The sequence below is a fragment of the Leucopleurus acutus genome, assembly GCF_964270905.1.
Source record: "Leucopleurus acutus genome assembly, chromosome: 2".
Taxonomy (NCBI): Eukaryota; Metazoa; Chordata; class Mammalia; order Artiodactyla; family Delphinidae; genus Leucopleurus; species Leucopleurus acutus.
This window is the reverse complement of record NC_139143.1, coordinates 69,164,006-69,178,702: the sequence shown is the minus strand read 5'-3', so window position 1 is coordinate 69,178,702 and position 14,697 is coordinate 69,164,006. Positions and strand designations below refer to the sequence as shown.

At 46.0% G+C, this 14,697-nt stretch overlaps 1 protein-coding gene across 1 annotated transcript in view; it reads right to left on the bottom strand.

The window, feature by feature from the left end:
- Positions 1-10,643: 10,643 nt before the first annotated feature.
- The window catches only part of ADCY10 (adenylate cyclase 10), an 89,653-nt gene continuing 85,599 nt past the window's right edge, over positions 10,644-14,697 (bottom strand). The window contains exons 27-28 of the mRNA XM_082833529.1: positions 11,575-11,763; positions 10,644-11,019 (exon numbers count right to left, since the gene is read on the bottom strand). Coding sequence (XP_082689655.1) covers positions 10,858-11,019; positions 11,575-11,763 — 351 coding nt within the window. The 3' untranslated portion in view covers positions 10,644-10,857. The remainder of the gene's footprint in view (positions 11,020-11,574; positions 11,764-14,697) is intronic.

Below are 14,697 nucleotides of genomic sequence, written 5' to 3'. Positions count from 1 at the left end.
TTCTCTTGTTGCGGAGCACGGGCTCTAGGCACACAGGCTTCAGTAGCTGTGGCACGTGGGCTCAGTAGTTGTGGCTTGTGGGCTCTAGAGCACAGGCTCAGTAGCTGTGGCGCACGGGCTTAGTTGCTCCGCAGCATGTGGGATCTTCCCGGACCAGGGCTCAAACCCATGTCCCCTGCATTGGCAGGCAGATTCTTAACCACTGTGCCACCAGGGAAGTCCCCTGTTTTATCATTTGCACTCATAGGAAATATTCCCCCACTCTAGTTTGTAAGGTGAGACCTGCTATCACATCCATTGTAAGTATCAATATATATTCTGGGATTGGAACTATGAACACTTCATATTTGGTGGGGGGGTAACTGCCCAGTTTGTAACATCAGTGACATCTTTTTGCTCTTACCATTCCACCGCCATACCCAGGGCTCTCTGTCATACAGAGAGTGGGCCACAGGGCCAGCTGACATTTCCTTATATTAATGTCCATTCAGCCCTGGTGTCCACCAGGGCTAAGATAGTTTGTCTGTTCTTTAGGGACCAATAAATGGTTAATTCTACATGAGGCCTCCGGTTCCCTGAAACCTGCATTACTGTGGCCCAGGATCTTTCCCTGAAACCTACATTACTGTGACCTGGGACCTTCTGGGACCTTGGCTATACCCCTAATCTAGTGGCCTTGGGGGCTGACACATTCCTTCCATCTCCAATGGTAGGGCCTCTTCCTCTGGAGGAGTGGAAGGAGTGTCTTGGGTCTCTCTTATTCGGTAAACTCTTGTTCAGACTTTAGCTTCTGCCACAGCTCCACTAAGGTAGCATTGGGCTGCTTATCTATCTTGGTTATAGGGTTCCCCACCGCCACTAGGTCCTGCCCCATCTGTTTTCTAGTTACTCGGGTGAGTCCCCGGAAGGAACAAGGAGGAGCCTTACTTCCTTCTCCCACGTCTTTGGGATTAGTGGTTCTGATCCCCTGGTGCCGTATCTTTTCCATTTCTCCCAACTCTGCTATTGTTTGCACCACCCAAGCAAGTGGGTGCCCTACGGAGGGACTCAGGATGCAAACTAGAGCCCCATACCATTGCCCAGGAGCAGACTGGAGGATTGTGTTCTTCACGCCTGCTGTAAATAACTCATTGTCTGGGCCCCGATAGTGCTGGGCATATATGGTGGGTTTCATGCCTCGTTTTCTCAATACATCTTGTAGTTTTTCCATGGTTTGCCAATGGAGAGGAGGAGTAGGTACATCCCCTTCATTGGGCCAGGTGGCGCAGCAGGCGGCCATTATCCAAGAGAGGAAGGAAATCACTTTGCCCTCATTGATGGCCCCATATAAATGCTCCCAGAGGGCTGGGTGCCTAGTCACAGAGGCCACCTTTGACATATCCAGGCCAGGTAACATCATGCCTTCCCCACCAACATCCCAGATATGCAGCAACCAAGCCACGCCTGATTCCCTCCCTCTTGTCACCCAGTTCAACTAGTTCAGTCTGGGTGCAATGTCTGAGGGTGGCCAGTTAGCCCCACTCTGGGGGAGGGAGCAGATCGTCATCTGCACTCTGTGGTCTAAGCCGCTATTTATATTTGGTGGTCATCACAGGGCCAGCCACTGGCCTCACTGAGGCAGGGAGTCCTATGACCTCATCCCAATTTTCCTCATCAGTGCTCTTGTAGGGTCCCATACTTTGGGGTCCCAATGTGGACAGACCATGACCATTCGGACTCTCTGTCAGGGAAGTTGCCTCCCCTTTAGCTGGGCCACGCAGCAGGCTAATGTCTCTGATGTCCCATCTTGTTCCCTCAATCTAGCCACTAATGTGTCTGTAGTTTCAGTTTGGGCCAGCTTAGTGTTTTCTCTCGTTTGTTTTTTTTTTAATTTATTTAATTAATTAATTTATTTTTGGCTGCGTTGGATCTTCGTTGCTGTGCGCGGGCTTCTCATTGCGGTGGCTTCTCTTGTTGCAGAGCACAGGCTCTAGGCGCCCCGGCTTCAGTAGTTGTGGCTCAAGGGCTCTAGAGCACAGGCTCAGTAGTTGTGGCACACGTGCTTAGTTGCTCCACGGCATGTGGGATCTTCCCGGACCAGGGCTCAAAACCGTGTCCCCTGCATTGGCCGACAGATTCTTAACCACTGCGACACCAGGGAAGTCCTTCTCTCAAGTTTTTTTTTTTTTTTTTTTTTTTTTTTTTTTTGCGGTACGCGGGCATCTCACTGTCGTGGCCTCTCCTGTTGCGGAGCACAGGCTCCGGACGCGCAGGCTCACCGGCCATGGCTCACAGACCCAGCCGCTCCGCGGCACGTGGGATCCTCCCGGACGGGGGCACGAACCCGGGTCCCCTGCATCGGCAGGCGGACTCTCAACCACTGTGCCACCAGGGAAGCCCCTCGCAAGTTTTAATTCCTCCTCTAGACGCCTAACCTCAGCCTTGTCTGATAGTTCACCATCCATGGCCTTTCTTAACGCAGCAAGCAACGGCCAGCCCACAGCTGCAGCCACTACCTTATTGTCTAACTTCTTTTCTCCCACTGTAATGGAGGCCAATAGCTCTGCAATACCCTTGGGGTATCTATGAGTTCTCCGTACTCTCTTGGCGGCCCCCATTTATCAAGAACAGCCGCCAGAGGGTCTCACATGCTAGCGCACAGCCACCCTGGGATTTTCCTGGTAACTTTCCATTCCCCATTCTTATTTCCCGACATCTCAGCACTCACGGGAGTTTCCCCGGCCTCCTGGCTGTCTAGACAATTGCTGGGTGCACCTCACAGGCCTGCAAAGCTTGTAGTTGCCCAGCCACAAGACCAAAGAAAGAGCCTGGAGGCACCGACAGAGACGTCAGTGATTTATGGGAGCGGGGAGCTTACACGTCCGAAGCAAGGTCCTGGAGCAGCTCTGCACCGTGGAAGGCTGACAGCAGGCAGGATGAGGCAGCAGTCTTGTACCAGGGGGACGGGGAAGCTACCAGTTATAGGGGGAATTGACATCAGGTTGGCTCATTGGTTACCAGGGAAAACAGGGAGGAGCAAGTCCCTCATAGCCTCCTGGGGCAGATGTTTCCCTTAGATAAATTATCTGGATGGAGCCCGTTCTGGCCTAATTAGAACAATCACAAGCTGGGGGTGGGGGAGAGGAAGAGTAGGTGGGTGCCAAGCACATGGGCAGTTACCAATTAGGCTCTATGATTAAGAGGTAAGGTCAGTCGCCTATAGAGTCAGGGACTGGGAGTAGTGGAAGCGCAGAGGGCGAGAGAACAGCAATCCTGAGTGGCCTGATCATACAGCAGGTTCCCCCCTACATGTTTTTCCTGTATAGTCAAGATATTTTATTAAGAAGAATTTCAAATGTTGCAGGAAAGAAAGTGGGGCACAAGAGGATGGTCACATCCCAGGTCTCAGGCTGGTCCCCGGGACAGCCACCAAGTGTGGGTTCTTGACATTGTGCAGGAAAGAGTTCAAGAGCGAGACACAGTGAAGTGAAAGAAGGTTTATTCAGGGAGATACACACTCCATAGACAGTGTGTGGGCCATCTCAGAAGGCGACAGGCACCAGGGTACGGGGTTGTCAGTTTTTATAGGGTTGGATAATTTCATAGGCTAATGAGTGGGAGGAGTATTCCAACTACTTGGGGGAAGGGGCGGGGATTTCCAGGAATTTGACAACTCCCCACTTTTTGGCCTTTTATGGTCGGCCTTGGAACTGTCATGGCGCCGTGGGTGGGTCATTTATCATATGCTGATGTATTACAATGAGCGTACACTGAGGCTCAAGGTCTAGTGGAAGTCAGTTATCTGCCATTTTGGACCTAGTTGGTTCTGTGGTTCTAACCAGTTTATGTCATGTCCTCAATGGCTGTCATTCTTTTAAAGGTTGTGCCCTGCTCCCTTCCTGTCTCACAAACATGCACAAAAGAAGAAAGAATAGTATAATCAACCTCCATCCTCAGTAATTACTTCATCCATCCCTTTTATCTTTTTCCTTTTTCTGAATTATTTTAAAACAAATCTCCAAATCGTATCAGTGCACCTCTACATCCTTTGGCGTGCATCTTTAAAAAACATGGACATTTTCTTACATAACCATAATCGTCCTGTCACATTTGATGGAAACATTTTTAAAAAACACGTTTAAATGAACAATTCCTTGATTTCATCTAATACCCCGTTCATACTCAAATTTCCCCTTGTCTCAAAAATGGCCCTTTTCCAAATGGTTTCTTCTAATCAGGATAGAGATATGGTTCCACTAAAGATGTCTTGCCTGTTTTAAAAAGAAAAATGGGTCAGTAGTGCTCTTCTGTTTGCTTTCACCCCTTGACATTGTGTCTGAGAAGCGTCCCTGTAAGGAAAGAACTAGGCCATTATTATGAACACCTGCAGGGCCTTCTCTTATATAGATGTGTAAACAGATAGGTTAGGGGGTCCCCAGAGAAAGAGAACCAGGAATGGCTTTCTTGCCATAAGAGAAGCCTCTTTGGCCTAGGCCATTTTGTGATCTAAGCCTGGCCACAGTGCTTGCCCTTGAACAGGTCTCAGCAATTAATGATCTTTAGGGAACAGAGGAATGCAGGAACAGAGAAAAGGCAGTCAAGCACCAGTGCAGTGATAAAGCAGAGTCCTAGTTCCTCTTAGTTCCTTCCCCAGTTAATAATATATCTTTGAGTTCTGCAGGAACTAAGGCCCCCACCCAGGTGGAGGGTGGGGTGATGTTGACCTGCCTGACTTCAATCAGCTAAAGCTTGGACTCTGTCGACCTTTGCCCCAATTCTATGCTGAATTCTCCTCTGCTCAAGCCCCTCTATAAATACGCATGTATCCTTAGCTTAAAACTTCCCCAATTCTGCTGTTCGGGGAGATACAGCTTTGAGAAGAATCCCCGGTATTCTCCTTACTTGCCGCAAGTCATAATAAATCCTTTCTCCTCCTGATCTTTGGCTTGGTTGTATCTATTGGCTCTACACCCACCAAGAGGTGAACCCAGTTTCTGTGTAACAGATGTGTCATCAAGTTGTAAACCATTTCTGGATATTTAGGTTGTTCCCAGTTGTCTTGTGTTGGGACTTCCCTGGCGATCCAGTGGTTAAGACTCCACGCTTCCACTGCAGGGAACGTGGGTTTAATCCCTGGCTGGGGAACTAAGATCCCGCCTGCTGCGCAGTCAAAAAAAAAAAAAAAGTCCTACAACCAGGTGTTTTGTTTTGTCTATCACAAGTGGTGCTGTAGTTGTTGTCTGTCCACATGAACTATTAAAGAAAAAAAAGCCAAATTCAAATCTCTTGCAGCCACGGAAAAGCAGCTCAGGATGAAAGACAAGTCCTCCTGGACCTGGAAATGGGACCTAAGTCTGAAGGCGATGATGGCGGCAATCAAGCTCCCCTCCCCTCCTCACATCCTGACGAAAGGCTGCTCTCAAGTCGGACTGAGTCAGGTTGTAAGAAAAACAACTGGGGCGGAAGGCAGGAGGGAGCTCTAGAACCTCCAGGAGACCCGGCTGTGTTTACAAGAAGGAAGCACAAATCTTTCAAGCTCCGAGAGTCCCAGGGGAACAGCTGCTTCCAGCGTCTGTTTCCTCCTGCAAACAGGATGTTACACTATTGTCCCTTCTTGGCTCAGGGTTTGCGTTTAATTGTCCATCCTTTCCTTCGCTGTGGGCTTTATGGATCTGACCTTTCTTATTCCAGAATGTAAGGAAGGTCTGGGATTTTTTTTTTTTTTTAATCTCCCAACATCTGGGAAGAGGAAGTTTAACAGGTTTAGTATTCTCACATTTGCTTCCGAACGCTGCCATCGAGTGCTGTGTGGCTAACACATTTGTGGTCACTTTGTCCTTTGGGGCATTAAGTAATTTCAGGCATGTGTACCTAATCACTGCTCTGTTGTGGGCATGGGGGACATGGCAAGGCTAAGGGCCGGCTTGCTTAAGGTCTGAGGTTTCTCTTCCCCCAATAAGGACACCCTGGGGACTGAGTTTTGAATCTAGATTCAATCTAGGTTCTTTCTCTTGCTTTGAATAGAATTGGGTGTGTGTGTGTGTGGGGGGGGGTGGCTTGTTGTTTTGTTTTGTTTTCTTAAATTAGAGTCTCTTTCAACTAGACAAAAGAAACATAAAATCTAAACTTATTTTGTAGGGAATCTCTTAGAATGTACAATGGACCCAGAGGAATACGGATCATTTTGCAAAACCCTGTCATTGATCTTGCTGGCCCAGCAGAACCCTAGGGGCTTTGTTTATAACATGTCTGGGTGTTCCTACAAGCCATTCCTTAAGGAAGTGGGTCTGGCAGAGGGGGAAATGGCTCTGAAAAGCGTATTCAAGGATCTTGGTCCCAAAGAATGTAAAACTTCTGTGGACCACAGGGGCGCTGGCAGCCAGCAAGTACCACGCTGCTCTGTGTCCTTTAGCTGAGGCAGCTAAACCGAGCTCCCGGGTTAAAGGATAAGAACCAGCACCGTATCATCGGGAAGGAGCACACAGGGCAGAGGGCACGGGGTGAATCCTCTGACACAGGACACCTCAAGACACGCCAGGCTCAGACAGGAGGCTAAGCTCATGATTGAATGTTGGCTAATTGAGGTTGAGCAAGAGAGAAAAAAGCCCAAGGGAGAAAAGTGAAATAAACTGAGGAGGAGAGCTAGCACTAGGATGGAAATAACTGGCCTCCCTCCATGACCTCTCTCAAAAATACCATAAGAGAAAGTGAAAGATTTGGGTTCATTGTAAATTTTCTGTCTATTTCAATTAATTTCAAGCTTTTAGATTATGACTCTTCCAGAGCCGCCCTTCAGGCCTCTTCCTCCCTGGGAGCCGGCATGCCTTAAAGTCATTGCAAAATGCAATCCCTTCCTGTGGAGGCAAAGGCCTGGTAAAGCAACCTCACCGCTGTATGACCTGGGCATTAGACTAACATCTGATCCATTATTAAGCACTAGTTTGGCATCCTGGAATCACATTAATTGGAGAAATACATATCGATATGAGGTTTAGCCTAACTGGCCTGATACATTTTCTCCTATGTATTAATAATTTCCCTCTGATCCAAGCTGGTATTATTCTCTGACCAGCCCCTAGATAGTTAAGAAACATATCTATGGAAAAATTTCAAAGAGCCCAGATTCTTGCATCTTCCCATACATAAAAGAGCACTAAAATCATTAATTTGAGATGTCTGTTCTTTGTGATTAGCAGTAATCTTTTTATGTTCAACTACATGTTTTGGGTTTTTTTCCAGCAAAAAATTTCATATATATCCTGGCTCCTCCCCTACTTCTATGGAACAGTTTCTCAGACATCTGAGAGGCTGTCTCCTGCGATATCGTCCTCAGTAAGACACTGAATAAACTCAGCTCACAGCTCTTAGGTTGTCCATGTTTTTTTTTAAAATAGACATCTGTAACCGCTGTGCGGACCATTTCTTATTCATCATTGTAACCCGAGTACAGAGTCTGGCTAGCAGAGTTGATGATAAGTAATTTTTGTTGATTTCCCTGAAAGTCCATATAGTTTACTTATTCAATAAATACTAGGTTCCTACTTCTAAGAGTGCTTGTAAGAATTAACTGAAGATGATCAAATGAAAATGTGGTTAAATCACTAATTCACATTTCCTAAGCACTGACTATATATCCAGGCACTGAGCATAGTGCTTGGAGATAGGGAATGAGGACAGAGCCACTGCCCTCTAGGAACTCATAGACTTGGGGAAGAGAGTTCACAGGCTAATGAGAAGGAAGGAAGGAAAGAAAGGGGAAAGAAAGAAGAAAGAAAGAAAGAAGGAAGAAAGAAAGAAAGAAAGAAAGAAAGAAAGAAAGAAAGAAAGAAAGAAAAGAAAGAAAGCAGGAAGGAAGGAAAGAAAGAAACAAAGAAAGAGGGAGAGAGAAAGAAAGAAAGAGGGAGAGAGAAAGAGAGAGAAGAAGAGAGAGAGAAAGGGAGGAAGGAGGAAAGAAAAGATAGGGCTTCACTTCTCCGTTACTCTCTCTTCCTGAAATCTTCATCAATTATCTGCCTTCTCCTAAAAAGAATTCTAGCCAGAATCTACCTTCTCAAGTGATGTTCCTAAGAACCTTATGCTGGAAGCTCCCTGTAGATAATGAGGGGAGCTACCGTGGGAGCCGACATGGTTCTAACTGTTCAGGGCTGAGGCTGTGTAGCTGAAGACAAAAGCTTGGAGCTTGACCAGAAGCTGTTCCTTGGGCCGTGGCCAGAGCAAAGAGCTGGTGCTGCCATCTGCTGGCCACGGAGAAAGTAGACCCACACCCCACCTGTTGGTAGGAGGAGGGAATGGCCACCTGATGGGGAGGGATGGGAACCTGTCACAACCTGTTTAGTTTAGAGGTGAGGAAACTGACGAAAAGGTCACATAACTGGTTTGCGGTGTAGCTGGGGCCAGAAAGCAAGTTCAGGATTCCTGTAAAGCCTGACGCCGGCTCCTCTGGATTCAGACACGTGGAATGTAAACTCTCTAAATTGCAGTTTGGCCGTTTCCTACTTCTTCCTCTGTTTTCACTTTCTTGGATCAGTCCTTAGGGAATTACCTCATTGTACTTCTAGTAACAGGCTGCCCTCCCCCTGTCGACCTCCTCCAGTCTTTGCTTTGGCTTGGTCAGAGGCCAATAAAATAAAGTGAAAGAAGTTTTGAAAATCTTGGAGGATGAAGGATTGTGGGCACAGCCCAGCCCCCAGCTTCTCCCTGGAGGACTTCATCTGGGAGGTGCTGGTCATGTAAATGAAAGGTTCTGCCCCAGGAGGGGGCGTGTAGGGGGGGGTTGGAAGGACGGCACTTCACTTCCAGGACAGCCTCTGCAGAACAGACCCCCAGATGCTTGGCCGAGGACATCTCCTATAAGCTCCATGTCAAACACCTCTCTGCTATAGGCCAAGCGTTGCTCTCACTTTTCTCCTCATGTGCACCCGCTCTCCCTTACACACTCACCTATCTTCACCCACACTTGCCCTCCACCCTCACCTGGAAGGCACAGGGTAATCAAAATGACTTCCTGTCAGAGGCAGTTCAGCTAAGTCTTCAGAGATGTCTGGGTTTTGTGTGTGCTGCTCTCTCCACCATGCTGTTTGCTGTGTACACACCTCTAGTATAATTACAGTGAAATATGGGCTACGTGAGGTTGACTCGTGTGTCTGTTTCCTCTACAGGACCTATGAGCTTACCAAGGTCAGGGATTGTGTCTTGTATGTCTTTGTGTCTTAATCTCTGGTACTTAATCAATGCCTGATGCATGGTGATCAGTTAAAAAAAATGTTAGTTGGATGAGTAAATAAGTGAATGATTAAGATGAATGTTATATAAAATAATGAAGGCAATTAGAAAGCAAGGAATTTTTATGTAGCACATGGGACAAGTGTGCAACTCTCAGGATGACAGCTTTGAAGGGGACAATATTTATGCAAAGTTCATATCTGATGCATTTGTTTAAAATCAGTCATCTGTCTAATACTAACTTTCTGCTTGTATGTCACAGTGTAATTTTTCAATTCCTTTTTACAACTTTATTATCTTACTTGATACACACACCCAGTGCTGAAATAGGGTGGTTAGGTGATGAGCCCCCAGGAATATGCTTGTGGCAGGGCTCATGTTAGAACCTAATGCTCTGATCTCCTAGCCAGCTGTCCTTACCACCATGTCAGGGCCCAGGCCCCTGTGACTAACCTCCTGGTATCAACTGGGATTATCCAACCTCCTTAGTAGAACTCAGTTATATTACCAGGAGGAAAAACACAGCTTTGCCTTTTGCAGAAGGACAATGAAATACAGGCCTATGAAAGAACACACCCACATGGGGCACTGCCTGTGGAAATCACTAGGAGAATTTGAGGGGTACGTTAAAGTCGGACACGTCGATGTCCATCAGAAGAACCTCTTTCCAGGATCAAAAGGTGACTAGAGTCAACAAAATAGAAATCCTGGGGCACCTGGTTGAGGAGGCCACCTGGGTCTGTGAAATGAGTGAACAGGAGGGAGCTGCAGCAACGCAGAGAGGGGCTGAATCTACACGTGTTCCACATGAACCATCAGAGGCACAAAGTGCCTATGAGAAATGTTCTGTCTGCCAACAAAGAGAGACAGTGACCACACATGGCACTAGGGCAGCTTCTCCGACATCTGGGAAATTAAGTTGAATGCTATGACTTTGCTAAATATAGAAATGTATCAACTCTAAGCATGTAAAAGATACATCAAAATTGCTAATCTTTCCATTTAAAAATTTATTTCCAGGAGTTCCCTGGTGGCCTAGTGGTTAGGATTCTGGGCTTTCACGGTGGTGGCCTGGGTTCAATCACTGGCCGGGGAACTGAGATCCCACAAGCCGCGCAGCCAAAAAAAAAAAAAGTATTTCCACAGATATTTGATCCACGTGGTTAGAGGGGCTTTGGAGGCTGCAGTCACGCACAACAAAGAGGTGTCTCATCAAATCTTGCCCTTACAGACCGTTAGGAGAATTTGCTATTTGTAATCCTGGGCTATATACAAAAGATTAAACAACTGGACATTTAAAAATAACCATTTTCAGTTTAATAGATGAACTAGAAGTGTATCTGTTGCAACATGTACCATTTTGATATTAAAATTTTTTGATCTGATACAATTTTGCATGGGCTGAAAATAAACAGATCAAGCTAAAACAACATGAAAGGCAAAGGGAATTTGGTTAAAGCTGGGAGAGAGGAAAGCATGACACTACCGACCCTTTCTAACCCTCCAGACAGAGGAGAAACCCACAGGTCTGGTTCTGTGTCTGGAACAGAAGGGAATATGCAGGAACCTGGATGGTGCTGCCTATAAAGAAAGGTTAATAATGGATAATCACAAGAGGATGAGTCTTACTCAAACCTTTGCTCTCTTCATGAAATGTTAGAAAGGATTGTCCAGGATATTAACTCTCATCAGGAATTTGTTCTTTTGAATATCCTGCATGTTTACCTTGCCTGATACAACTTTTTCCCATGGTGGGAGACTCAAGAGTGTCTGAAGCCACTGGTCTTCTGTTAACTCAGAGCTTGAGTACCACCGTTCCTGAGAGGAGACAAAGAGAACACAATTCATCAGTGCTCCTCAGCTTGTGTGGTCAAGAGTGGGGTAATCCCAAAATGGTCAAATGTCCCCGAGCTTTTAAAACCAGGCGAACCGACAGGCAAACAATGAATTTTGCTGCCCAAACTAGGATACTAACACATGACCCTTTAAATAAACATGTAGAAGCGTACATCCATTCACTTATTCAACAAATACCGAGTATAAGGCACTATGCTAGGGACCCAGTGGTTTTTGCATTCTAAGAGTTCACATTCTTGAAGGGAGGCAAGACATGGAACACAAAGTGGAATGTGGTGAGACCTACGAGAAGGTGGAGATCTTGCTAAAGGGGGTTTGCAGGAGGGGAAGATCCCATGAGAACTCAAAGGGGAAGAGGAGGTGCAAATACCTGACCTATGGATGTGTCACCCCTTTCAGTAAGCCTCTGATGGCCTTTCACACCTGGTGAAACCCAGCCGGGCAGTGGGCTTCTGGGGCTCCTTCGCATCCCCTGTGAGCATCCCCTTCCCCAGCTTGCTAGCTGATGCTACATACTTTGCTCATGTTCAGCCAGCATTTCTCCAGCACATTCCCTTGTGTTTCACAGAGCTGTAAGGCTGTGTTCAGGAAGAGGTTGCAGTTCTGGCCATCTCCCATTAGTATACAGACATAGGCCATCAGGTGGTAGAGCCTCGGGTAGAAGACAGGCCCAGTGGTATTTTGAGCCACCAGATTCTCCAAGTTCTAGAGAAAAAAAGCAACATTCAGCATCAGACACGGGTCCTTGACTGGAAAGATTTTTCCTTCTCAGATGATTTGGGATCATTTCAAGGGTATAAGCAAAAAAGCATATTACAGAGACATACACAGAAAGTAGTGGAGATTAGATGATAACTGCCAGGTGGAGTAGCCCCAGTGGCCTACCCAGACCAAGAATGTGATATGGGTGGGCGCAATAACCCTTTTTGCCAACCACTTTTTAAAAATGAAACTAGGTCCCCCTGAAATTCAGTTCCCCCGCTGAGTTTATGATTAACCTCTCTATCTAAAACTTTATTCTCTCTCTTGTCCTGCCTCCCTGTTCCCCCCAGGATTGAGGAGTATCAAAGAAAGGGGGTGACTGAAACTAAGCAGGACCCTGCAGGGCTCTCCCACATAAAAAAGCCCTTCTGTGTCCCCTGTTTCCTGTTTGTAGAAAAGGGCTTTGGTCTTCTAGGCCTTCCCTGAGTTCCAAAGGGCAGACTCAAGCAGTTACTAATTAGGGAAGTGAGGGGATGCAGAAAAACAGTCAAGAAACAATAGTTCAGTGATAAAACAGAGTCCTAGCTCCTCCCCAAGGGATATACATCACAAACTGATACATATCTTTGAGTTCTTCTGCAGGAACTAAGACCCCCACCCAGGTAGAGGATTGTGACTACATGCTGACTACAAGATACAGACTCAGACTGGTTGGAACCAGAAAGCTGATGATTAAGATTCCTGAAACACCACCCTATTACATCACCACCAGCCAATCAGAATAAAGTCATGTACCCTGCAGCTCTCACCCCAAAATGTTGCCTTTGAGGGACTTCCCTGGTGGTCCAGTGGTTAAGAATCCACCTACCAGTGCGGGGGACATGGGTTTGATCCCTGGTCAGGGAACTAAGATCCCACGTGCTGCAGGGCAACTAAGCCTGTGCACTCTAGAGCCTGTGCACCACAACTAGAGAGCCTGCGTGCTGCAACTAATGAGCCTGCGCACTCTAGAACCTGCATGCCACAACGAAGATCCCATGTGCCGCAACTAAGACCTGATGCAACCAAATAAATAAATAAATATTAAAAAAAATAAAAATAAAAACCCTTCCCTGAAAATCTTTGGGGAGTTTGGGTCTTTTGAACATGAGCCACCCATTCTCCTTGCTGGGCCTGACAATAAATGCTGTACTTTCCGTCACCACTACCTGGTGTCAGTAAATTGGCTTTGCTGTGTGGTGGGCAAGCAGACCCAAGTTCAGTTCAGTAACAACAACAACAAAACGACAATATTTTCTTTTGATTACCAAAGCAATATAAGTTAATTTTCAAAATATAGAGAATTATACCTCAATTGAAAAAAAAATGTAGACATTGGAGAGGGGGGAAAAAAGGGAAAAACGAAAAAACAAATCAGAATTTAGGGAAAAAATGAGGACAGAAAAAAAAATCACTCGTAACCGTAACACCTAAAAAGAAATATTTTCACATTTGGATACATACTCTCCCGTTTTGTTATTTCTTTGCTGTGGACAGGGAATGTTGCCCACCATCGCAGTTCTACAAGAATCAAGCCATTAGCCACTGCAGCCACCCACCGATGGTGGGGCCTGAGAAAAACAGGAAGCATTTTGTGTTTTGGATACTGGCCATAGATAGTTAAGATGCATATCTAAGGAATAATTTCAGTGAACCCAGATCCTTGCATCTTCCGTACATAGAAAAGTGCTAAAGTCATTAACTTGAGATATGTGTTCTTTGTGACTAGCAGTAATCTTCTGATGTTCTTCCCAGGAAAAAATTCCTATATATGCTGTCTCCTTCTTTACTTCTTCAGAGCAGTTACTCAGAAGCTATCTGAGAGGCCATCCTCCAGGTTACAGCTATAGTCCTCAGTAAGATCCCTGAAGAAAATTTAACTTGCAACTTTTACGTTGTGTGTTTTTCTTCAGTCGACACTGCCTATCACTTACACACACACACACACTCATACCCACCACAACTGGGATCATACTGAAACAGGAGGGAAGGGGGCAGGGAACAATCTTTGAAAGAATAACATAGCCCGAGGACAGGACATAAACCAAATGGGTCCAAGGTGGTGGACAAGTCGACTTTCACTAGACCTTGAGACTTAGTATACACTCACTGTAATACATCAGCAAGCTAAATGACAAGCTAAATGACACACCCACAGGTACCATAACAGTTCCAAGAATCCATAAGGATCAAAATTGGGCAGTGGCCGAATTCCTGGAAATCCCCACCCCTTCCCTGAAATAGCTGGAATACTCCTCCCACTCACTAGCCTATGAAATTAGCCAGCCCTATAAAAACTGACAACCCCCATACCCTGGTGCCATTCTCACCTTCTGAAATGGCCCACACTCTGTCTGTGGAGTGTGTTTCTCTCTAAATAAATCCACTTCTTACCTATTACTTTGTCTCTCACTGAATTCTTTCTGCGATTAGACATCAAAAACCTGAGCTTCAGTAATCCCTGAAACCAGGTGTGTGATCTCAGTTGTAAGACTATGGGTTTTGGCCAGGTTCGGGTCCCGGCACGTGGGTTCTAGTCCCAACCTGAGGTGCATAGTTTCAAAATTAATCACCAATACAGTAACATTTTTTTCTCATTTAGCACCACGTTATGAATATTTTCCAATGACATGATTCTTTTTTTTTCTTTTCTTTTTAAAACATCTTTATTGAGGTATAATTGCTTTACATTGCTGTGTTAGTTGCCACTGTATAACAAAGTGAATCAGCTATATGTATACATATATCCCCATATACCCTCCCTCTTGGGTCTCCCTCCCACCCTCCGTATCCCACCCCTCTAGGTGGTCACAAAGCACCGAGCTGATCTCCCTGTGCTATGCAGCTGCTTCCCACTAGCTATCTATTTTACATTTGGTAGTGTATATCTGTCCACGC